This window comes from Narcine bancroftii, chromosome 7 (genome assembly GCF_036971445.1).
Source record: "Narcine bancroftii isolate sNarBan1 chromosome 7, sNarBan1.hap1, whole genome shotgun sequence".
NCBI classification, from domain to species: domain Eukaryota; kingdom Metazoa; phylum Chordata; class Chondrichthyes; order Torpediniformes; family Narcinidae; genus Narcine; species Narcine bancroftii.
In genome coordinates this window covers 7,248,272-7,271,685 of record NC_091475.1, presented here as the reverse complement: position 1 = coordinate 7,271,685, position 23,414 = coordinate 7,248,272, and the positions used below count along the sequence as shown (strand labels likewise).

Here is a 23,414-nt window from a genome sequence, read left to right as displayed (position 1 = left end):
AGTGGGGGCGTTGCCGGCGGACAGACCGCAGCTGCGCAGTGGGGGCGTTGCCGGCAGATAGCGCTCAGCATCCCCGCCACTCCAGTGAGCGGCCCGAGGCTGGGAAAGATCGAGCAGCGGGAAAGTGCAGAAGCCCCGTCCTACCGGAAACACGGAATTCGGACAGTTTATTTCGCAATTTGGGTTTAATTTTCCCCAGTGGCAAAAGTGCTGGCCACGTGGCTTGGGACCAGGTACAAACGCTACTGAGACAGGGAGGGGGGGGCTAAACGAAGGCTTCACCTGCACCCAGGCCGCACCAGCCCGGTTACAACCCCCCCCCCCTCCCGTTACAAGCCCCGCGCCCGCCCGGGTCCCCCGTTACAAGCCCCGCCCGGTTCCCCTGTTACAAGACACGCGCCCGCCCGGTTCTCCCGTTACAAGCCCCGCTCGGTTCCCCTGTTACAAGCCCCGTGCTCGCCCGGGTCCCCCGTTACAAGCCCCGCGCCCGCCCGGTTCTCCCGTTACAAGCCCCGCGCCCGCCCGGGTCCCCCGTTACAAGCCCCGCCCGGTTCCCCTGTTACAAGCCCCGCGCCCGCCCGGGTCCCCCGATACAAGCCCCGCTCGGTTCCCCTGTTACAAGCCCCGCGCTCGCCCGGGTCCCCCGTTACAAGCCCCGCTCGGTTCCCCTGTTACAAGCCCCGCGCCCGCCCGGGTCTCCCGTTACAAGCCCCGCGCCCGCCCGGGTCTCCCGTTACAAGCCCCGCGCCCGCCCGGGTCCCCCGTTACAAGCCCCGCCCGGTTCCCCTGTTACAAGCCCCGCGCCCGCCCGGGTCCCCCGTTACAAGCCCCGCTCGGTTCCCCTGTTACAAGCCCCGCGCTCGCCCGGGTCCCCCGTTAGAAGACCCGCGACCGCCCGGTTCTCCCGTTACAAGCCCCGCTCGGTTCCCCTGTTACAAGCCCCGCGCCCGCCCGGGTCCCCCGTTACAAGCCCCGCGCTCGCCCGGGTCCCCCGTTACAAGCCCCGCCCGGTTCCCCTGTTAGAAGACCCGCGCCCGCCCGGTTCTCCCGTTACAAGCCCCGCTCGGTTCCCCTGTTACAAGCCCCGCGCCCGCCCGGGTCCCCCGTTACAAGCCCCGCCCGGGTCCCCCGTTACAAGCCCCGGGTCCCCCGTTACAAGCCCCGGGTCCCCCGTTACAAGCCCCGCTCGGTTCCCCTGTTACAAGCCCCGCGCTCGCATGGGTCCCCCGTTACAAGCCCCGCCCGGTTCCCCTGTTAGAAGACCCGCGCCCGCCCGGTTCTCCCGTTACAAGCCCCGCTCGGTTCCCCTGTTACAAGCCCCGCGCCCGCCCGGGTCCCCTGTTACAAGCCCCGCCCGGTTCCCCTGTTACAAGACCCGCGCCAGCCCGGTGCACCCCCCCCCCCCCAATGCTAGCAGATTTAATTACACTTCTGAATTTCACATGTAAATTGTAAATTCAAAATCTCCACATATTTTACATAAATGTATTATAATCATCAGTGTAATATTACTTTGATCCTGTAATTTTAATCCTGTAATCTGTCTTCTCATTTTCAAACCCTGAATTCTTGAATAACTGCCAATCCCACACACCCACCACCTTCAGTTACCCCTCAAGGTCTTCTTAAATCTCTATCCTTCACCTTAAATCTATGTCCTGTGGTTATATTCTTTTTGCAAATATTTTACAATGTTACATTATGTAAATTTTATTACAATAAATTTGAATATACTGATACATAAATTTTGATTTTTAATAAATTTTGCAATTCTTCCATTAAGTTTCACATTTAATTACTGTAATTTCTCTATTTTATCTTTAATGTTTAAACCAGCTTTTTTCCCCAAAGACTTCAATAATACTTTTTCTATTCCAGTATTTAATCCTCTTATAAAGTACATACTTCAAATTTCTTAGCAGCAAAACTGCTGAACATAAAATGTAAATATGGATGTACAATTAATGTGGCATTTAACATCCCCTAGCATCTTTCCCCACTTCTCTTGTGCTAAAGGGATAAAAAAAATGATGGCAGTGCAATAATAGTTTCTTTAAGTCACACCCTTCCTGGCAGGAACCCTCCAACAGCTAGGCACGACATCATGGGCCGAAGGGCCTGTACTATGCTGTGCTGTTCTATGAAGCAGGTTAACAGAAAATCCCCAGAATCATGGAGTACTGCACAGTCTGCTTATTGGATAATAAATTATGTTGAGTATTCATCTCCCTGTTAGATCTCATGAAACTATTCTAAAGAATATCAACTTCTAGTGAGCTAACATTGATTCCTCAACTCTAAAGCCAAATTAAGTACAGGTACATAATCTTTTATCCGGAATCCTTAGGGAACAGTGTATTCCAGATTTCGGAAAGCTAGATTTAAGACCACCCGAATTGTGCTGCTGTATCCACCCCCACCCCCTTCCAGTCACGGTCATTTGTCCACCCGACTCGCGCTGCCAGCCTCTCGCTCGCTCGACTCACGCTGTCGGTCTCTCCCTCTCGCCTGCCCAATTCGCGCTGCTCTCTCTCCTCACTTGCCGGTTTTTGGAGCTTTCTGGATTTTAGATGTCCGGATAAAGGATTGTGTACCTGTACTCACATTTCATTGATGTTTGTTGGACCTAGTTGTGCACAAAACAATCACTGTTTTCTCATACATATCAACTATACATTCATGTTATTCCTTGTGAATGTATTGGGACATTTAGAGAAATATGATAGATAAATCCCCCTGTTTTTTTCAACCCACCTTGTTTTCCTTCATCTCTCTGGCCCCCTTCCTCTTGTTTCCCTTTCTCTCCCATCACCCATACCTTTCTTGCCCTATCTCCCCACCTTCCCTTCCTTCCTTCTATCACTGTTTATCTTCTGCCTGTCACCTTGCTTCTTTTCTCGCCCCACTCTGAATTCACCTGCCAGCTTGTGCCCCCTCCTCCCCCATCCACTCTTATTTGGGTTTCTGGCATCACACCAACAACCTTACGCTTGTTGTTAATAAAACTAAGGAACTGCTTGTGGACCTCAGGAGGGGAAAATGAGGAGAACACAAACCAGTCCTCATCAAGGGGTCAACAGTGGAAAGGGGAAAAGAACTTCAAATTCCTGGGTGTCATCATCTCTGAAGATCTTTCCTGGGGCCTCCATTTCACTGCAATCATGAAGCAGCTGTACATACTTCTTGAGGAGATTTGGTACATAATCAAAGGCTTGCAAATTTCTACAGGTATATAGTGAAAAGCATTTAGACCAGTTGAATCATTGTCTGGTATGGAGATGCCAATGCACAGGACAAGAAAAAAACTAGTAGAGAGTGGTGAACTTGCCCAGCGCCATCACGGGCATCAGCCTTCACTCTCATCAAGGACATCTACAAGAGGTGGTGTCTCAAGAAAGCAGCCTCTATCCTCAAGGACCCTCACACCCAGGCTGTGCCCTCTTCTCAATACTACCATCAGGAAGGAGGTACAGAACCCTGAAGATGAACACCCAATGGAACATAAACAGCTTCTTCCCTTCTGCCATCTAATCTATGAATGGACAACGAACCACAGACATGTAATACATCAAATTTTGTGACAAGTAAATTCTGATTCTGCCCATTTTTTGCTATTCCTGATGAAGGATTTCGGCACAAAATATCAACTGTCTTGCCTTTCCTGAATTTCTGGCCCAATGAGTTCCTCCAGCATTTTGTGTCTTGTTATATCATAAATGAATGCAAGTGTTTATATTGAGCCATAATGGTTTTATGTGCCAAAGTACTCAAATTTATTTGCTGACAGTAGTTTGAGTTAATTTGATTATGGGCCTTTGTATAAATCAATGTTTTAAAACAAAAAAATTACATATACACACTGTGACAGAGTTTATAGATATGTTTTTTGAGAGATAAATTGGGAAAGGTTTGTTAGAGTAGGTTACATACAAACACTTTAAAACTGATCTTATTTGAAATGCTGGAACTCTGCTAATGCAGCGCCACAGCTTTTGCAAGAGCTGTGGAGAGTTCTCGAGACTTCACTAATGGATTGTTGTGTACAATCTTGTTGGAGCCACAGATTGTCTGGAAGAGAAGTTGCTATTCTAAGAGGGTCATGTGGTTTTGCAAGCAGAGAGAGCGAACAGGCTTTCTAAGAGAGAGAGAGAGAGAGATTTCTACAGTGTTACAGCCAGCAGAAGTAGCTGGGTCTGGAACAGGACAAGCTGGCAAGCTTGTGGAAAGCCCCATTTGGAAGATGGCCTGGTCAAAGCCCTTGTGGTTCATGCAAGAGGAGAGGACTGGAATAAGTGAAACAAAGAGGAACTCTGGTGACCTGAAAGAAAGAGGTTATCATCTGGAGAACCCTGAAAGGGCATTTCGTCAGCTAGACATTGAAGTGGCTGATGGAAGTACATCAGTTGTGGATTTCCTGGAACAACAAATCTTTCTCTGAAAACTGACAAGAATCTTCCTGAGCAGTAGCCATTTACCTTTCAAGCCCCAAAGCCTGGTGAACTTTATCCATGTTAAATTCTGTGCACCGTATAAGAATTGTCTGCAACCAGTGAACTTGGAGGAATGAGAAGTGAGATTGGACTGTGAACCAAAGAACTTTTCTGAACTTACACACACATTACATACATGTGCGCTTAGAATTAGAAGGGGGTTAAGTTAGGTTAGTTAAGTTAAAGTGTGATTCTGTTTCATGTTCAAAGATAATTAAAAGCAACTTTTGTTGAAATAACCATTTGTCTTGGTGAACATCTATTGCTGCTGTGTTTATGGGTCCTCTGGGCTCGTAACAACACACGTGCACATCTTTGTAACGTTCAGTATTTTTTCATAGTGAAAACAATGTAGAACTGGAGGAATTTACTACAGTGTTATCTCATCAGCTGTGCAAATTCAAGATTCAATGTAAAATAATTGAAACAAATGGACCTACAATATTAAATAACTCCTATTTAGAACCATGACTTACATAAATATTCTGCAACACATTACCTGGAAACTTTCCAAATTAAGTATGGCATGAAAGTTATACAATACAGATAAATGAGCTATCGGATATATTTTAAATCTGTAGGAATATTTAAGTTTCCATGTAATAACCGCCCTGCCAAATATTGCTCAAAGTTATATATTTGCTTTCATCTATTCTTTAATTTGTTCCTTAGTTCAAGGTAAACAGTCAGCTTTTCCATAACCAGAAAGGAGTGAAAGTGGACAAGAAAAAAATATTTGAGGGTAGAACTTCATTGCAGCAGAATCCCTGATCATGAGTACAGAAATGAGGATACCGTTTCATCAAGCTTTGCCTAAAGTTGTAAGTATTTCAGAAAATCTTAGTGTTCAGCGATGCAACTTTAGATCCTGCACTCAACGTCATAATTACATCTCAAACTCGTTTATTTGCAATAGACTGCAACTGCATTTCATGTTTCTTTTATTTGTAATTAAGGGTGGGTCTAAAACTTGCTTTGGGCTGAAGAAACTGTTGTCAGCCACCTTCACTCATTGCCTAAGGCAGCTCATTGCAATATCACAAGTTCTTCGACTCGAGGACAATGTTTAGCTTCTGCAGATGCTGTCGCTTTAATTTTCCATGTAATGAAATGTTAGTACAATTAGTAAAAATTTGTGTCAACTGTCCTTCAATCTTCTCCCTTGGCATTGAATTTTTGCAGCTGCTCGTCTTCCTGCTCTGTTCCTATATTTAACACAGGCAATTTCAATTTTAAATAATACTCAAACAAAACTATTTCACACTCATCATATGGAAATCAGTGAGTCCTGATGAGTTTGTAAACACTGTCAAATACGAGGATAGTTTCTTCCCCCGTTGTTATTAGTCTATTAAATGGACCTCTCATTGGTAAAATGATGTGGTCTTTTGTACTATTGTAACTGAATTTTTTCTTTGTAACGTAAAACTCTAATTTTGTTTTGTACTAGTTGTTCTACTCCATTATAGGTTAACTTGCCAGGATAGTGCACAAAACCACGTTTTTCATTGTATCTCAGTCCACGTGACAAAAATCGATTCAATTCAATTTAAATGCAATTAAAACAAGAGAATGCTCAGCAGGTCCAGTACCCTTGTGATGGGTCATCAACCTGAAATGTTAGTTCTGTTTCCCCCTCATTTCCTGCATCCTGACCTTAGCGTTTCTAGTCTTTGCAATTTTCTGACTTTTAGTTTCAATGTGAAGAGCTCTGCTAAGATAGTAGGTTTACTAGAAAGTAATACTGATCTTTTTTCCTTTCAGGAACTCCATGCTCACCTCAATGCCTCCATCAGTAGCATTACAATGGAAAAACTGATCCTGCAGAAACCACATCTCAACATTCAGCATAACATGACCATGATTAGAAAAGGCCAGACAAGAATCTTCGAAGAGTGTGTACTGATAACTACGGGTTGAAGATGCAATTGAATTTAAAATCTTAAACAAATTAAAAATCAAGATAAACTTGGCCAAATACTTGTGCAACAAAGTTCATCTCGATTTGGGGTGCAATTTCTCATGATCGTAGTTCTCTGTGTTTATTTAATAAGATAACAAGTTCAATTGAAGGCAAGTTTGTATTAATCATCAACTATTATTTAGTAGAAAGACTCAGCTTTCAGCTCAGTCTAAAATTGGGACGCAAACTTATCAGTTCTTCTGGACAAGTACAAAGGTGCAAAGTAGAAACTGCTTCCAACAAACACTGCATTTATAGCTAATCAACCCATGATAACAATGAAAACTGCTCAAAATAATAACATTACCCTCTAATTTTAAATTACGTTATATTTTTCCACAGATGCTTTGAGATGTTTAAAGTAATTCATCAATTAACTGACAGCGTTGAACACATCTTCATGGTAACTGGTCTTTTTTTTTTAAATATTAACTAAAACATTCCAAATTAGGTGTGCAGTAGCAAATATAGGTCTACTTAGTTCTCGCTAACACAAAATATTCTTTGTTAAATTATTGATCCTTACAGTGTTATTAAGGAACCATTAGGCTGTAAGCTCAATCATGTGGGTTGGGCCTTACATTCACCTTGTTAGTGATCTTCAATCATGCCATTGTACCAAACTTTAGGAAGGATTCGACAGTGGCCTGAACTGTTTAAAAAGAAAAATGCTGATCCAATGATTACACAGATAATTTTTGTTTCACAACTAAAATGCGAGTTCCCTATTTCTCGCACTTTCAGAAATCCTTTCACAACATTGTTGCACTGAATAGAAACGAGGTATACAACATTACTCTCAGGGTGTACAGTGATAATATAATGAATTCTTCCAGGTGACAAAAGATGTTATTAAAGAATTTGCAGCTGATGGTGTGAAATATCTTGAGCTTCGAAGTACACCGCGAGAAGAAAAATCAACAGGTATATAGAGCAGTACAACACAGTGGCCCCTGAAAACCTACTCTATAATCAATCTAACGCTTCCCTTTCTCACAACCCATAATCCCTTATTTTATATACAATTATGTGCCTGGCTAAGAATTTTTAAATATCCCTAATTGAACAACCTCAACCGCTACTGCCAGCTGTGCATTCCAGGTACCTACCACTCTCTAAGTAAAATATCTTACTTCTGACATCTCTCCTAAACTTTACTAGCCTTAAACAGTCTGTGGTAAATTTGCCAACGGAAAATTCACCGACTTCAGAATTCATTAAAATATTCACCTGTCCTCTGGTCCACCCACTCAGGAGTTGAGTTGCGTGCCAGCTCTACCCTGTGTTCACCACACCCACTCACCGAACCCCCAAATGCAGAGCTCTCTCTTGGGCACACCCTCTCAATGACCCCTGACTGCAGGGCTCTTTCTTGGGGTCAGGGGTGCAGTGCTGCTGGAGCTCACCAGAGTGCATCTCTGGCATCTAAGGCTGCTTTGGGGCCACTCTGGCACCTCGTGGTGGCAGCAATGCGGGAACAATGGCCAGGGAAACACAGAATGGTTCCGGCTGCATGGGAGATTATGAATAATGAAGTTGGCCATTGAGCTCCCACCCTGAGTGCCTGTGGAGAGCGGGGCAGCAGTCCCCGCCTGTGGAGAGCGGGGCAGCAGTCCCCGCCTGTGGAGAGCGGGGCAGCAGTCCCCGCCTGTGGAGAGCGGGGCAGCAGTCCCCGCCTGTGGAGAGCGGGGCAGCAGTCCCCGCCTGTGGAGAGCGGGGCAGCAGTCCCCGCCTGTGGAGAGCGGGGCAGCAGTCCCCGCCTGTGGAGAGCGGGGCAGCAGTCCCCGCCTGTGGAGAGCGGGGCAGCAGTCCCCGCCTGTGGAGAGCGGGGCAGCAGTCCCCGCCTGTGGAGAGCGGGGCAGCAGTCCCCGCCTGTGGAGAGCGGGGCAGCAGTCCCCGCCTGTGGAGAGCGGGGCTGCAGTCCCCGCCTGTGGAGAGCGGGGCAGCAGTCCCCGCCTGTGGAGAGCGGGGCAGCAGTCCCCGCCTGTGGAGAGCAGGGCAGCAGTCCCCGCCTGTGGAGAGCGGGGCAGCAGTCCCCGCCTGTGGAGAGCGGGGCAGCAGTCCCCGCCTGTGGAGAGCGGGGCAGCAGTCCCCGCCTGTGGAGAGCGGGGCAGCAGTCCCCGCCTGTGGAGAGCAGGGCAGCAGTCCCCGCCTGTGGAGAGCGGGGCAGCAGTCCCCGCCTGTGGAGAGCGGGGCAGCAGTCCCCGCCTGTGGAGAGCGGGGCAGCAGTCCCCGCCTGTGGAGAGCGGGGCAGCAGTCCCCGCCTGTGGAGAGCGGGGCAGCAGCCGGTGAACTAGCACAGGCAACCATAGGAGCAACCTAAGGAGAGCTCATTAGACAAATATCTGCACAAATTACCAATTAGCATCTAATTTAAAAATTTATTAAAGGTCACCAAAATTCATTAAAATTAGAACGATATATTATGAGCTTTTTTTTCCATTCATTCAGTTGTTGGTGAATTTGATAGTTAATTTTCTTGGGGTGAATTTAATAGTGAATTTTTGTCAGTGCATTTTCTGTTGGTGAATTGATTTTGGTGAATTTACCTGTAACCACCTTAAACAGATGACCTCCGGTACTGGCCACTACCACCACTAGAAAATAAGTGGCAGCTGTCCACTCTGTCTCAGCCCCTCATAATTTTATACATCTGTCTTGTTACCTTTCATCCTCTGATGCTACAAAGAGAAAAGCCCCAGCTCGCTCAGCCTTATGTCACAAGATATGTTCTCTAAATCCAGACAGCAACCTGGTAAATCAGAATATGTTCCATTTACTACTACCCTCGGCCTTCTGTGGGCAAGCTGTCAATTCTGAATCCACTCAGCCAAGTTTCTAGGGATCCATTGCCTCATGACTGAATGAACCTCACTGAAATCCTTATGCACTTTTATCACATCACACTACTTTCATCAATCTATTACCTCCCTGACAAACTCAATCAAGCTTGTGAGCTCTAACTTGCCCTTCACAAAGCCATCCTGACTATCCCTAATGAGACTACTTCTCCAAATACTTGTAAATCCTGTCCCAAAAAATCCTCTCAATAGTTTGTTAATCACTAACACAAGACTCAACTGGTCAAAAATTCCTAGGATTGTCCCTTTAATCTTTCTTGAATAACGGATCAACATTTGGCATCCTTCAATCCATTGGTATCTCCCCTTTAGCCAGAGATGATGCAAAGGTTGTTGTCAACACCACAGCAATCACTTCCTGTGGTAAACTGCATATATCCTGACCAACCCTGAGGACTTATCTATCCTGATGTTTTTCAAAAGCTCCAACTCTACCTCTTTCATCAACATGCTTCAACACGTTAATCTGTCTTTGCTGTCTTCACATTTGTTAAGGTCCTTTTAGTGTACACTGAAACATAGTATTCGCTGAGGACCTGCTCTATCTCCTCCACCTCCAGATACGTTTCCCTCCATCCTCCAGCAGTTCTACCCTCACTAATCATCCTGTTCTCCACATGCATATAGAAGGCCTTTTTGACAAGGCCTTTTCCTCACCCCTTCTAGCTCTCCTCAGTTCCTTCTCAAGATCATTCCCACCTATCTTATAATTCTAAAGGCCCTTACCAGTTTTTGCTTCCTAATCCTTGTATGTGCTTCCTTCTTTCTTGTTGACAAAAGGTAGCATCATTGCAAGATTATATAAATACATTAAAATTAGCACTGGCAAATTATTGAAATCAATACTCTATGTTTGTGAGACATCACTTTGCACAAATAGGCTGTTAAAACAATTCTTTCTTACCTAATGTTATGCGAAGATAGCTTTAATATAGAATAAAAACTGAAATTTCTTTGCATCAGGCAGCATTAATATTTCAGATCAATGACCTTAACTGTTTAACGCTCCTTTTATTTCGTACTCAGCAATGACCAAGAAATCGTACGTTGAGGCTGTACTTGAAGCCATAAGACAATGCAAACAAGAGGATGTGGACATAGATGTTAGGTATGTCATCTTTTTACTGTTACTGGCTGACTCCGGTCTGAAATGCAAATGACATTTGAAATAAAAAGTGGCTAAAATGCCAAGGGCTAGGATCACTGCAGAACTAGAAGAGTCTCAAAGAGACATCCTGAAATTATTCAGGGGCATTAAAGTTCCTATAGATTGAAAATCTTGGGGGGGGGGGGGGAATAAACCAATGGTTTTGACTATAACAACTATCATTTTAATCAATTTTTATTTGATGTTTATAAATTCAAAGAGATTATAGCAAAATGATGTAGAAAACATGGCAGGTTGCATATGAGAACTGAATAAGTGGCATTTTGAAATCTAGTAGTGATACCAGGGATGAATTGGTGAATTTTGACTATAATTGCAGGACATTGAGAAGCTTCTTGAGATTTGAATGTTCAAGAGATTTGGGTGAAGATGGAGTAAGTTTAGTTACAGAGTATGCTAGGTTTGGATCTGCTGGAAATTTTGGAATCCACCATGATTAGAAAAGTATTCCAGCTATTCAGATGTTTTTGGTGAGGTGAATCTCAGGGTTCGTTCTAGAGCACAGGAGTGCTTGAATTGAGAATAGGTTTGGATCTTTGAAACCAGGTGGCATTAACATCTATTTCTCCATTTTCTGTAAGCACTCCACACCCTCACCCCCGTTTCTCCCCTTCGTGTATCCCTATGTCTCCTTTCCTTTAGCTCTCTCTCTCTTTCCTGATCCCTGTTTCCTTTCCCACAGCTCAGCATTCACAAAGCTATCCCCTCCCTCAATCAATTCCCACCTTTCCTCCCCTGTCCTCCTATCCATCTCCAAATATGGCCTTTTTGCCTGTTAGCTTCTGCTCCTCCCCCCTCCCCCATCAGCGTTTTTAATGCAGGCTCCTACCTGCTTTTCCCCTCATGCCTTGAAGGAGGGCAAAAGCCCACAATGACCTCCTAAGGAGACTGCTCAACCTGCTGAGCTCCTCCAGCCTTTTTGTGTTTTTTCTACAATCACGGCTCCTGCAGACTTTCATGTTTCACTTTTAGGGCAGTTCCTGTGTTGAGTGCATCTCTTGTTGTCAGTTGGTAGTGATAATATTAAGGCCTGATTGTACTTAAGGTAAGATACTAGGATTTAGAGTTGCAAGGTTGTTTCAAGGATTCGACAGATTAAGGAAAAGAGTTCCCATCTACAAGTACATGTTGGGGGGGGGGGGGGGGGGGGGGGTGGTATCCACAGTTAATAAATCTATACATTTTGACATACAGCGCAGTAACAGGCCCTTCCAGCCCATGAACACGAGCCACCCAACTGACCTGCAACCCCCAGAACGTTTTAAACATTGAGAGGAAACCCATGCAGACACAGGGAGAATGTACAAATTTATTACAGACAGTGTGGGATTCAAACCCCAGTCCCAATCATTGGTGCTGTAACAAGAGCCGCCCAAGGGTTCTCAGAGAAGAGGGTCCACCTGATACAACATTCAGTATTGGGGTTTTCTTTTTCATTTTAATGTTCACTTCAAATGCAATAGAAAGTAAAAACTAACAATTTTTTTTATTTCCTTAGATTTCTATTATCCATAGACAGAAGAGGAGGGCCAACTGTTGCCATGGAGACTGTTAAACTTGCAGAAGAATTCTTTATATCCTCTGATGGGCTAGTTGTTGGCATGGATCTAAGTGGAGATCCTGCTGTGAGTAATTTATTTCTATTTAGCTGCATCGATTCTAATTCAGATCTGCTGAGTGCAGTGTCTTACTGCATTCAGTCATGTTCTTGGGCTCTTTCTACTTGTATGAGCATTTATTTAAAAACACAGCATTCAAGTATAAGTAATGAAATGTAAGGGACGTGTCCGTATATATTTCCATTAATCTTTCCATGACTGCAAAATTTTCATATACAGTAACCCACAGTATACGGAATTCAAGCAACTGGAAGCCTCAAGGAACTTGCAAAAAATATGCAAGTTTAAAATTGACATGCCTCAACTTTACTTCACCAGTCATGGAACGCACGATCTCAAACAATCAGAAAATTCACTTATCCGACATTTACCAATCCCCTTCGGTGGCAGATACCAGGGATTTACTGTATTACATTAATCTGTTGATATGCAATCAATGTAGCCTTATATTCACAAGGCCAACTGTATTGTTGGTAAACTTTACACCTTCTTCCAGAGTATGATGTCCAGTGAATCCTGTTTGCAAAAGATTGGATTGCATTTGATGTCTTATGCTAGCAAGAAATGAAATATCAGTAGTTGCTGTGTGGCCAGATATAGGAACAGGACTGGGAGTTTTTTTGTTGGATATTGTGGTTATTCTACACAAATAAGTTACCCCCTCCATAAATCTTCGTCCGCGAAGCCAAGCCAAAGAAAAGAAGTAAAATTATATCTACCTTGCACATGTGTTTACTTATTTGACCTCTGAAGCCTTGTAATCACCAATATTAATTAAAGTAACAGCTACAATAATGAATGGCAAACATAGTAAAAACACAACGCTAGAAAAACTCAGCAGGTCAAACAATGTACTTTATGTAGCAAAGATAAAGATACATAACCAACGTTTTGGGCTTGTGCCCCTCATCAAGATGTGAAAAAAATGTATGAACAGAATGGTGGGGGGGAAGAAGGGTAGGGGAGGAGCATGGTCCCAAATGGAGGAGATAATAGGTGGATAAGGGAGGGAGAACATACCAGCAAGCAGGGGGTGGAGAGATGGCTCTGGCAATGGAGAGGGGAGGGGGTGGAGAGCTGGAGGAAAGAAGACAAAAGGAAAGTGAAGGGAGGGAGAATGGAGACAAGGCTAGCACAAATCGGAGAAGTTACTGTTAATGCCATCTGGTTGGAAAGTCCCCAGGTAGAAAATCAAGTATTGTTTCTCCAATTTACGGGTGGTCTTGGTGGAATAGTACATAAGGCAGACGTGAGCATAGGAGTGGGGCACAGAATTGAAATGGTTGGCTACTGGGGACTCCAGTCGCTGATGTGGACAGAGTGAAGGTGCTCAGCAAAGTAAAGACCCAGGATGACTAACATAGGCCAGGTTTGCAGATGGAACTAGGGTCAGAATAAACTAACTACCAGCAACAGAGGATGATGGAAAAGGTCAGAAGCTTGTCAATCTCCGCTCAGTAAGGATGTGATCTATCAAAGCTGAAACATACAAAAAAGTTGTTATGTCCATGGAGGAGTCATCTGTAGCTATATGTCCCTGCAGATATTGTGGCCTTAGAGGTGTCCATATTTTTTTTTATGCCCAGATATTAGACGAGCAGATGCATGCATATAAATGATTTGACCTGGGAAAAGGTTGCACAAATCTCAATGTTACATTAAAATGTTAAACAGATTTGTTTGCTTTGACTGCTGTAATGGATTGGGTTTCATAGTACAATAAGGGGCTTATAACCAATCTTGGTTTTCTCCTTTTAAGGTCGAACACGCAAAGAATTTTATTGCCCCACTTCATGCAGCCAGAAATATTGGTCTTAAGCTTGCTGTACACATGGCTGAGGTATGGAGTTTCTAAATTGGATAAATAACTATTTTCAAACTAATAAAATGAAATGCTGTGGCGGCACGCCGTTAGGCAGGCGAACTGGCCCTGCTTGTAATACACGCGGCGGGGCAGCTGGCCAAAATGGCACCATCGGGGGTTTCCCCTTCGACCTCGGCATTGGGCTCAGAAGCCCGCGCTTGGGGACCCATGTGACGCCTTGGTGACGTCAGCGCCCCCAGCGCGGTTCTCAGCCAGGTCCGGGCCGGGAGTACAAGGCCAGCCAGGCAACTTGCAATAAATCAGTTCTGCTCACTGAGCTCAACCCATCTGGTTGTGTGTTATTTCAGTTAGAAATGCAGCTGCCGCCACAGTTGGTGACCCCGACAGGTTCAAGCGCCTTTGAACCCAACATGAGCGACCCTTCGGTCAGTGCTGTAGGCATCAAGTTCCCTGACTTCTGGGTGCAGGAGTTGGAGACCTGGTTCAGCTCAGTTTCATCTCCGCCAGATTTCCTCAGACACGACCAGGTTCTACTATGTGGTCACCGCCCTGGAACAAGCCACCGCCAAATGGGTGCTGCACCTCGTTCAACACCCACCCATGGAAGATAAATGCAGGACCATCAAGTGGGTGCTCACCGGCTCCCTCGGACTATGCAGGCACCAGTGTGCCGCTCGGATGCTGTACCTCGATGCCTTGGGGGACAGGTTCCCGATTGAACTAATGGATGAGATGCTCGCACTCAGGGTGATCACACCAACTGCCCACTTTTTGAGCACATCTTTCTCGACCATCTGCCTGAGGACATCCAGCCGCTGCTGGCCCAAGAGAGCTTTGCTGACCCAAGGAAGGTTGCTCAGAAGGCTCAAGAGCTATGGCTCGAGCGATTCCCGGAGGGCTCAGCAGGTCACGAGTCACGGGCACGACCACTCCAAGCCTTCCTCTAGCGCTGCGGTAGAACACCCGGTCCCTAAAGGGGCAACAAAGGGCATAACCAGAGGCAAGGCATCTGCTCCGGGCCTCTGCTTCTACCACCAGTGCTGGGGAGCCAAGGCTCGGAAGTGTCGTCAGCCCTGCTCATTCCAGGGAAACGAGCAGGCAGGCCGCTGGCCAGAGACACAGCCTTCTCTACCTGCGGGACTCAGCGGCCGACATTTCCTCGTCAACACTGGGTCCCAGGTCAGCGTCATTCTGGCCATGGCCATCGAGACCAGGAACCGGCCTTGAGGACCTCCCCTCCGTGCGGCCAATGCAACAGAGATCCGGACGTAGGGGCCTGGTAGATGCCCGTACCTTCCAGGCCGTTCACCTCAACACCTCCTGCACAGAGCAGCTGCAGATGGCCACGATCAGCATGCCCAAGGATGAGTTCCAACGTATCCTGGATGAGTTTCTGGCCCTCCTCAAACCACAGTTCTCCACTGCCTCACCGCACCACGGGGTGTTCCATCACATCGCCACCCAAGGCCCACCGGTCCATGCCAAGGCACGCCGGCTCCCGCTGGATAAGCTCCAGGTGGTGAAGGAAGAGTTTTCACATCTGCTGGAGCTGGGGATCATTCAATGCTCTGACAGCCCTTGGGCCTCACCACTCCATCTGGTCCCGAAAGCCTCCAGCGGCTGGTGCCCCTGCGGAGACTATCAGCAACTCAACGAGGCGACAGTTCCTGACTGTTACCAGATCCCTCACATCCAGGACTTTACGGCCAACCTGCATGGCGTGAGGATATTCTTCAAGGTCGACCTGGTGCGCGGATATCACTAAATCCTGGTGCACCCCGAGGACATACCCAAGACGGCCATCCTCACCCCCTTTGGCTTGTTCAAATTCCTTTGCATGGCATTCGGGCTCAAGAATGCCGGCCAGACCTTCCAGCGCCTTATGGACTCAGTGAGCAGGGACTTAGATTTTGTCTTCATTTACTTGGACAACATCCTTTTTGCGAGCAGGGATCGGGTGCAGCACAAGACCCACCTGCGCACCCTCTTCTCCCGACTGGCCAACTTTGGCCTCACAATCAACCCAGCCAAGTGCCAGTTCGGGAAAGAGACCATGCAGTTCCTGGGCCATACCATCACGGCTGAAGGAGCCACGCCCGTCGCTACAAACAAGGATTTCCCACACCCGGACAACCTCAAGGGGCTGCAAGAGTTCGTGGCTATAGTCAACTTCTATAACCATTTCATCCCAGGTGCTGCGCGCATCATGCAGCCGCTCTTTGCCCTCATCGCAGCCAAACACAAAACGGATGCCTGGACTCCAGAGGCCTGCAGGGCATTCGAGGCTACGAAGGATGCCCTCGTGAAGGCTACCATGCTCGCCCACTCACACACCAACCTGCATATGGTGCTCTCCGTCAATGCCACTGCCACAGCCGTCGGTGCCGTCCTGGAGGAGCAAGTGAATGGACAGTGGAAGCCATTGGCATTCTTCAGCAGGCTTCTTCGCCCAGCAGAGCGCAAGTATAGCGCCTTCGACCATGAGTTACTGGGCATGTACCTGACGGTGCAGCATTTCCGCTTTTTCATGGAGGGAAGGACTTTTACCATCTTTACCATCCACAAACCCCTCACTCAGGCGCTCGCCATGGCAAAGGATCCCTGGTCAGCCGCCAGCAGCGTCACCTCTCCTTCGTGTCGGAGTTTACCACCGACATTCAGCACAAGGCGGGGAAGGACAACGTGGTCGCCGATGCACTCTCACGACCAGCCATCTGCGCACTGACACCCAGCCTCGACCAACCAGCTCGCCTGGGACCGAAAGTCCAACAAGGAGACTTGAGCCTTCAGGACTGCCATCACGGGCCTGCGGTTCCAGGACCTCCCAGCTCCTAGCGGTGAGGGCACCATCCTGTGTGATGTCTCCATGGGCACCCCACAACCAGTGCGCCCCAGCAGTGGTGCAGGCAAGTCTTCCACCATATCTATGATCTTTCGCACCCTTCCATCCGGTCCATGGTCCGTATGGTGACAGAACGTTTCGTCTGGCACGGGCTGCGGAAACAGATCGCAGGCTGGGCCAGAACCTGCACCCATTGCCAGCTTTCTAAGGTGCACAGGCACACCAGAGTGCCCGAACAGGAGTTCGAGCACATCTGGGAACGGTTCAGCCACATTCACGTGGACATCATCGGGTCCTTACCCATTTCCCGGGGTAACCGTTTCACAGTGGTGGACTGCACCACTCGTTTGTCCAAGGCAATCCCAATGCCAGACACCTCCATGGACGCCTGCTGCCGAGCGCTGTTGCACGGTTGGGTCGCCCGTTTCGGCGTCCCGAATCACCTCACCAGCATTCAGGGCGCTCAGTTCACCTCTGCGCTCTGGACACAGCTCGCCAACAGGCCGGGGATCGAGCTACACCATACCACGGCCTATCATCCTCAGGTCAATGGGCTGCTTGAGCGACTACACTGCCACCTTAAGTCGGCACTTATGGCCCGCCTCACTGGTCCCGACTGGGTGGACAAACTGCCTTGGGTGCTCCTGGGCATCCACTCGACGCCCAAAGAAGATCTACAGGCGTCATCAGCCGAGCTGATCTATGGCGCGCCGCTAGCGCTACCCTGTGTGTTCGTCAACGCACCTCACAACCCCCAGCAGTCACCGCATGAGCTATTCCCCCACCTCCGGGTCCAGTTGGGCTCCTTCGCACCCTCACCGCTGCCCATACATGGCACATGGGCCTCTTAAATCCCCAGCGAACTGCACTCCTCGGAGTATTTTTATTCAGCGAGGCCCATCCACAGCACCTCTGCAGAGGCCTTACGAAGGGCCATACAAAGTCATGCAGCGTTCAGGGTCCATGTTCACGCTGGACATCGGCAGTAGGAGGAAAGTATAGGAGGGAACTGTTTACGGTGGACAGGCTGAAGCCAGCACACCTCGACCCCACCGAACCAGTAGTTGTGGCCCAGCCCAAGAAGCGAGGCCATCCGACTATAAAGGACATCGGCGTCGGTTCTGGGGGGAGCTGTGTGGCGGCACGCCATTAGTCAGGCAAACCAGCCCCGCTTGTAACACACGCAGTGGGGCAGCGGCCAAAATGGCACTATCGGGGGTTTCCCCTTCAACCTCGGCACCGGACTCAGAAGCCCACGCTTGGGGACCCACGTGACGCCCTGGTGACGTCAGTGCCCCCAGCGTGGTTCTCAGCCAGGTCAATCCAGGCTGGGAGTATAAGGCCAGTCAGGCAGCCTGCAATAAATCAATTCTGCTCACTGAGCTCAACCCGTCCGGTTGTGTGTTATTTCAGTCAGCAGATTAGCTGCCGCTACAATGCAATATTTTTAAAATTTTGATCTGATTATATTTTGTAATATTGATATTGTGACAAATATATCTAAAGTAATCTAAATAGAAATTGTTCATCCTGAAATGCTAAAATCTCTTTAGATTTGAAGAACAGTAACATAAGCAATTATATCTTCATTTAAGATCCCAAATAAACATGAAGAATGGGAAATGTTTCTCGGTCTTCCGCCAGACAGGATTGGCCATGGTACATTCCTTCATCCTGAAGCCGGAGGTTCAGACCAGCTGGTCGATATTATTAAGAAACGTCAGATACCCATCGGTAACAACTTTTTAAAATTAATAAAGTTTGCGGATAATATTCAGCTCATGGACCGTATTGATGTTGGTGCTATTCTATACCACAAATTACTTCAAATTAAACTCTGAGGAAATGTTTGTCTCAGTTCCTGAAAGGAAATGCAAGGAAAATAAATTCTCGGGTAATTTGGATACCTCTTTATAACTTACTGTGCAAATGAAAAGCCACACAGAAATATTGAATCCAATCTTTATATTCATCGCAAGAGATTGCTACGTCTTAATTGAGAAAGAAAAACCTCATTAAAAAAAATAAAACTTGCTAAGTACCTTTTACAATCTCAGGATATGTCAAGGTGCCATGCAGCTAATTAAGTTCTTCAGGGAAAGTTAGCTGCATGATGGCAAAAAAGCAAGATAAAATAACCAGTAAATCAGTTCTGTTAGTGCTTGTTGAGAGATAAATACTGACTGGGTTATAAGGCCTTTCTGTACATTTTGCATCCATCCAAGCCAGCAAGATGGGGCTTTGATTGCACGGAAGGTCTAAAACCCTTTGAATCATTTAAAGGTGAAATATCTAACCTCTTGTTCATACATTTATAAATTTGAACAGCAAGGAAGGAAATGTTATAATAAAAACAGAAAATGTGAGATAGGTAGCAGGTGAGGAATCATCTGTAATGTGAGAAAAGATTGATGCTTCAAATGGATGACCTTTCATCAACAATAGACAGTTCTCATGAAAGTCATCAACCCAAAATATTCAATCTATTTCTTAAAACCTGTTGTCTGAATATCTACAGCATTTTCTCATTGTAATACTGTTCCAGTATTTCCAGTTATTTTCATTTTTTTTCCACAGAAAAGGTTATTCTAACCAATTTTACACCATCTGTTTTCTAGAGCTTTGCTTGACATCAAATGTCAAGGGACAAACTGTCCCATCGTATTCCGGACACCACTTCCAATACTGGTACAACTGTGGACACCCCTGTGTGCTTTGTGTAAGTCCAGATTATTTTAATATACTGGTAATTAAATGGCAGTGCAAACATTGAAATGTAAAAGTAATCTTAGCTTTTATACAGAAGTGGAAGGACAAGAATTTGTCAACAGAAGGAACATATTATTCTCCCAATAGCGCTGATGCTTCTCATGGAGACAGGACGGCACTTTTACTTAAATTCTTAACACATTCTCATAATAAAAAGATTCTGAGAGACTATTAGACCAAAAAATTGTTTAATTCTCTCTTTTGTGTAACCAGATCAAAATTGAAATTTATATGTCTGCATCGCACAATTCTGTTCCACAATAATTTGACCAGTCATTATGCACATCTCATCTCAGCTTGGAAGCACCTCATTACTGAACTCAGAATGAAGTTGGGTAAGATGCCAATTCTGTTGTGGGCATCACAGTTAATGTAGCAGTTTAGCGTAATGCTATTACAGTGCAGCAACCAAGCCTAAGGAGTTTCTATGTTTTCCTCAAGACCTCCATGAGGTTTCTTCAGGCTGACAAATCTTTAGATTATATTTAGGAGATATAAAGAAAAATAATTTTGTTGCATGAATTAGGTAGGATGAATAAAATATTGAAAGTTTATATTTTAATGGTTAAACATTTGCAACTACATGAATAGAACATTGAACAGTAAAGCACAGGAATAAGTCCTTCAGGCCATGGATGTGTCTACACCATACATGATGCCCAAGTTAAATTAAAATTCTGCTGCTTGATAAATAGTCCTTTCTTCCCTGTATATGTATGCATGTATCCTTCCAGAAGCCTTTTATGCTTCTATTTCACCAATGGTGCTGATAGCCAGTCCAGGCACCTACCACCTTCTGTGTAACTAATTTACCTACACATCTCCTTTGAATGCCTCTCATAATTTTATAAGCTTGTATCAGTTCTCACTCCTCAGCCTCTGACATCCAGGAGAAATGACCCAGGTTTGTTCAATCTCTCCCTGCAACTTATACCCTTTAATTCACACAATATCCTGTTGTAAGTGAGGCCCCAGCAGTCTCTTGCCTCTCAATAACCTGGGATATATCTCATCAGGCCTCAGGGACTTAACTATCTAATGCTCTTCCAAAATTCGGCACCTCAAGATCCTCGAGCACATTAGTATTCTGCACGTTATGTTTCTTATCACTATCCTCCATTTCTTTCTCGTCGGTGAATCCCAATACAAAATACTCACTTAGTACCTCACCCACTTCCTCTGACTCCATTGATAAATCTCGTCCTTTGTCCTTTTAATGATCCTGTTTTCCCTTGTCATTCTTGTTTTTAATGAGATATTAGACGGATAAGATGTGGCAATAATTGCTCAGGATTGAAATTAGTACATTACAGTATTAATGAACAAAATCAGTTAAAGTAGAGATACTTTTTAATCAATACATTTAAAAATAATTAATATTTAAATATTTTAGATATTTTCAAAAGTAATTCTATTAATCATATTCTTCTGTTCCCCAGACTGATGGTAAAGGTGTTTTTGCAACCAACGTGTCACAGGAGTATCAGATTGCAGAATCAAGTTTCAGCCTTTCTAAAGCTCAGATCTGGGAGCTGTCTTATCAGAGCATTAACTACATCTTCGCTCCAGAAAATGTAAAATCTGACTTGAGGAGTCATTGGAATGACTTAAAACCAGGACTGTTTAACCAAAGCTAATCAAAGATGACATGGACAATGCTTTGGGGCCCTTTTTCTCTTGTGAGCCTTTCTCTAACCCAGTGGTTCTCAACCTTTTTCTTTCCACTCACATCCCACTTTAAGTATTCCCTAGGCCATTGGTGCTCTGTGATTAGTAAGGGATTACTTAACGTGGGATGTGGGTGGAAAGAAAAAATTTGAAAACCACTGTTTTAATCATCCCTTAATTGTCCTGTTGTGTGCAGGGTTTCAGAACTCCAAAGGAAATGGACCAATGACAATTTGTCTCAAGCAAAATATTTCAGTAACAATTGGGTCTGGAGCAGTGATTCTCAACCTTCCCTTCCCACCTGAAGCAATCCCTTACTAATCACAGAGCACCGATGGCCTAGGGATTACTTAACACAAGTGGAAAGAAGGTGGTTGGAGAAGCAGTGCGTCTATCCCAACAGTATCACCATTGAAATTAATAATAATTTTCAAACTGGCGATTTTTTGTTTTGTTAGTACTGACAGAAGAAGCCCTGTCAAAAGTTAATTATGCATTGGTGTTGCCAGTTATGTTGCCAATTTGTTAATTATGCATTGGTGTTGCCAGTTATGTGGCCAATTTGTTAATTATGCATTGGCGTTGCCAGAGTTTAAACAGCATATGTAAATTGCTTGAGAATTACATAAACATCTTATGTAGATCGGCTTAAAACACCCAATAACGATATTCAGGTTTTTGATATATTTAACAGACATTAGTTATGAAATATGGCAAAATTCTGAATAAGCGTATATATGTTTATGTAACAAGCATTTGTCCATGGTCTACTTCAATATCTTTTGTTGAAAAGCTCCAGGTTTGGAAATAGACATTTAGTACTCACCCAAGTCCTTCATCAGAATGGCTTTATAGTACTTTTTCTGTAGCACAGACATCCCATGAAACAAAACAACATCAATCTTTTGGGGCAGTCCAGAGACAACATCAGCCTTGATTCTTCTCAGGAGGAATGGTTGCATCAAGGTATGCAATTCTTTAGCTGGAAAGAGGAAGGACATGCCATAAAAATAAAGATAAATGTCATTTGTAATATGACATTTGTAAATGAATATCGTCATGTTCAGAAATAGTAATGTAAAGGGAAGTACACATTGCTGACACTTGATTGAAATGTCACGATTACTTTTTCTGTAAGAATTCACAACTGATTGTTTTAAAATCAAAATTCAATTATAAATAAAAACATTAAAAGAAAGTCTTCCATTTATTCAGTGCCTCAGATCAATTGAAAGTATGCATTGCCAATGTAGTATATTTGAGGTACAATCGCTGTTGGTACAGCAACCACACACCTCCCACCCCCACCCCCACCCCCCCCCCCCACCCCACCTCACCTCAAAGAGCAATCTAATAACAATCACAGAATCTATTTTGACAATTTTAATTGAAGGATAAATATTGGGCAGAGCACCAGGATAATCTCTTTATTATTCAAAATATTAGCATACAGCCTTTTATATCTTTCTGTGAGGATATATGGATCTTTAATTTAGCATCTCATCATCAAAAATGCAGGTCCAACTCCGTCACTGGAGCGTGAGCCTAGATTTTTGTGTTGAGGTCTGGACCAAACCGTAATCAGAGAGTGCTACTGAGTTATATTTGACAGCTATATACAAAGTTTTCACTGTCTTACTTCAACATTTCGTGATATTGTGCATGGCTATTACTCCTCTAACTTAGTCTGCTATTTCACCTCTTAAACCACAAAATAATTGCAAGTCTTGTCAAAAGATGATATGTTTCTGCAACTGTATCACCAAGAACAGAGTTAGAAGTCGATGGCCCAACAGTTTATTTGTATTTATTGAATTACAGTAAAAGTCTGGCTTTGGGTTTGGATTTTCCAGATTCTTGGGCATTCAAATTTAAGGAGAACTAAAGAAGAGATGAACAGGTAAATTTTGATAGTTTATTCATTAGCAAGTACAACATGCTTCATTTATCAAAACAATCAGTTTTAAAGGAAAATAAATTCAACACATGACAAAAATGAAAACAGAAAAATTTCACTACAAAAAAGCATGTTATAAAATGAACTTGTAAAAGAAGAATACAGTATACAAATAGAAGCACAAGTTATTTTATGGTCACTTATGGTTTTATGTCTGTTGCGCTGACGCATCCACACAAAAGCTCACTAAATTTAAAAGGTTTGAGAGTTTTTGAAAATTCCAGATTCATGGGTGGTCTGGATTTCTGGCAT

At 44.9% G+C, this 23,414-nt stretch overlaps 2 protein-coding genes across 4 annotated transcripts in view; one reads left to right on the top strand and one right to left on the bottom strand.

Moving 5' to 3' along the window:
* chd1l (chromodomain helicase DNA binding protein 1-like) overlaps positions 1–23,414 on the bottom strand; it is a 71,893-nt gene that overhangs the window by 38,284 nt on the left and 10,195 nt on the right. For all 3 annotated transcript variants that reach the window (XM_069888729.1, XM_069888730.1, XM_069888731.1), the window contains exon 8: positions 22,032–22,187. In XM_069888729.1, coding sequence (XP_069744830.1) covers positions 22,032–22,187 — 156 coding nt within the window. The remainder of the gene's footprint in view (positions 1–22,031; positions 22,188–23,414) is intronic.
* On the top strand, positions 14–22,403 carry mapda (N6-Methyl-AMP deaminase). The gene is made up of 11 exons (XM_069888732.1): positions 14–233; positions 5,163–5,311; positions 6,255–6,385; positions 6,796–6,856; positions 7,290–7,377; positions 10,341–10,422; positions 11,981–12,107; positions 13,861–13,941; positions 18,364–18,502; positions 19,387–19,487; positions 20,977–22,403. The coding sequence occupies exons 2-11, from the start codon at positions 5,264–5,266 to the stop codon at positions 21,172–21,174; spliced, it is 1,056 nt and encodes a 351-aa protein (XP_069744833.1). The 5' UTR covers positions 14–233; positions 5,163–5,263; the 3' UTR covers positions 21,175–22,403.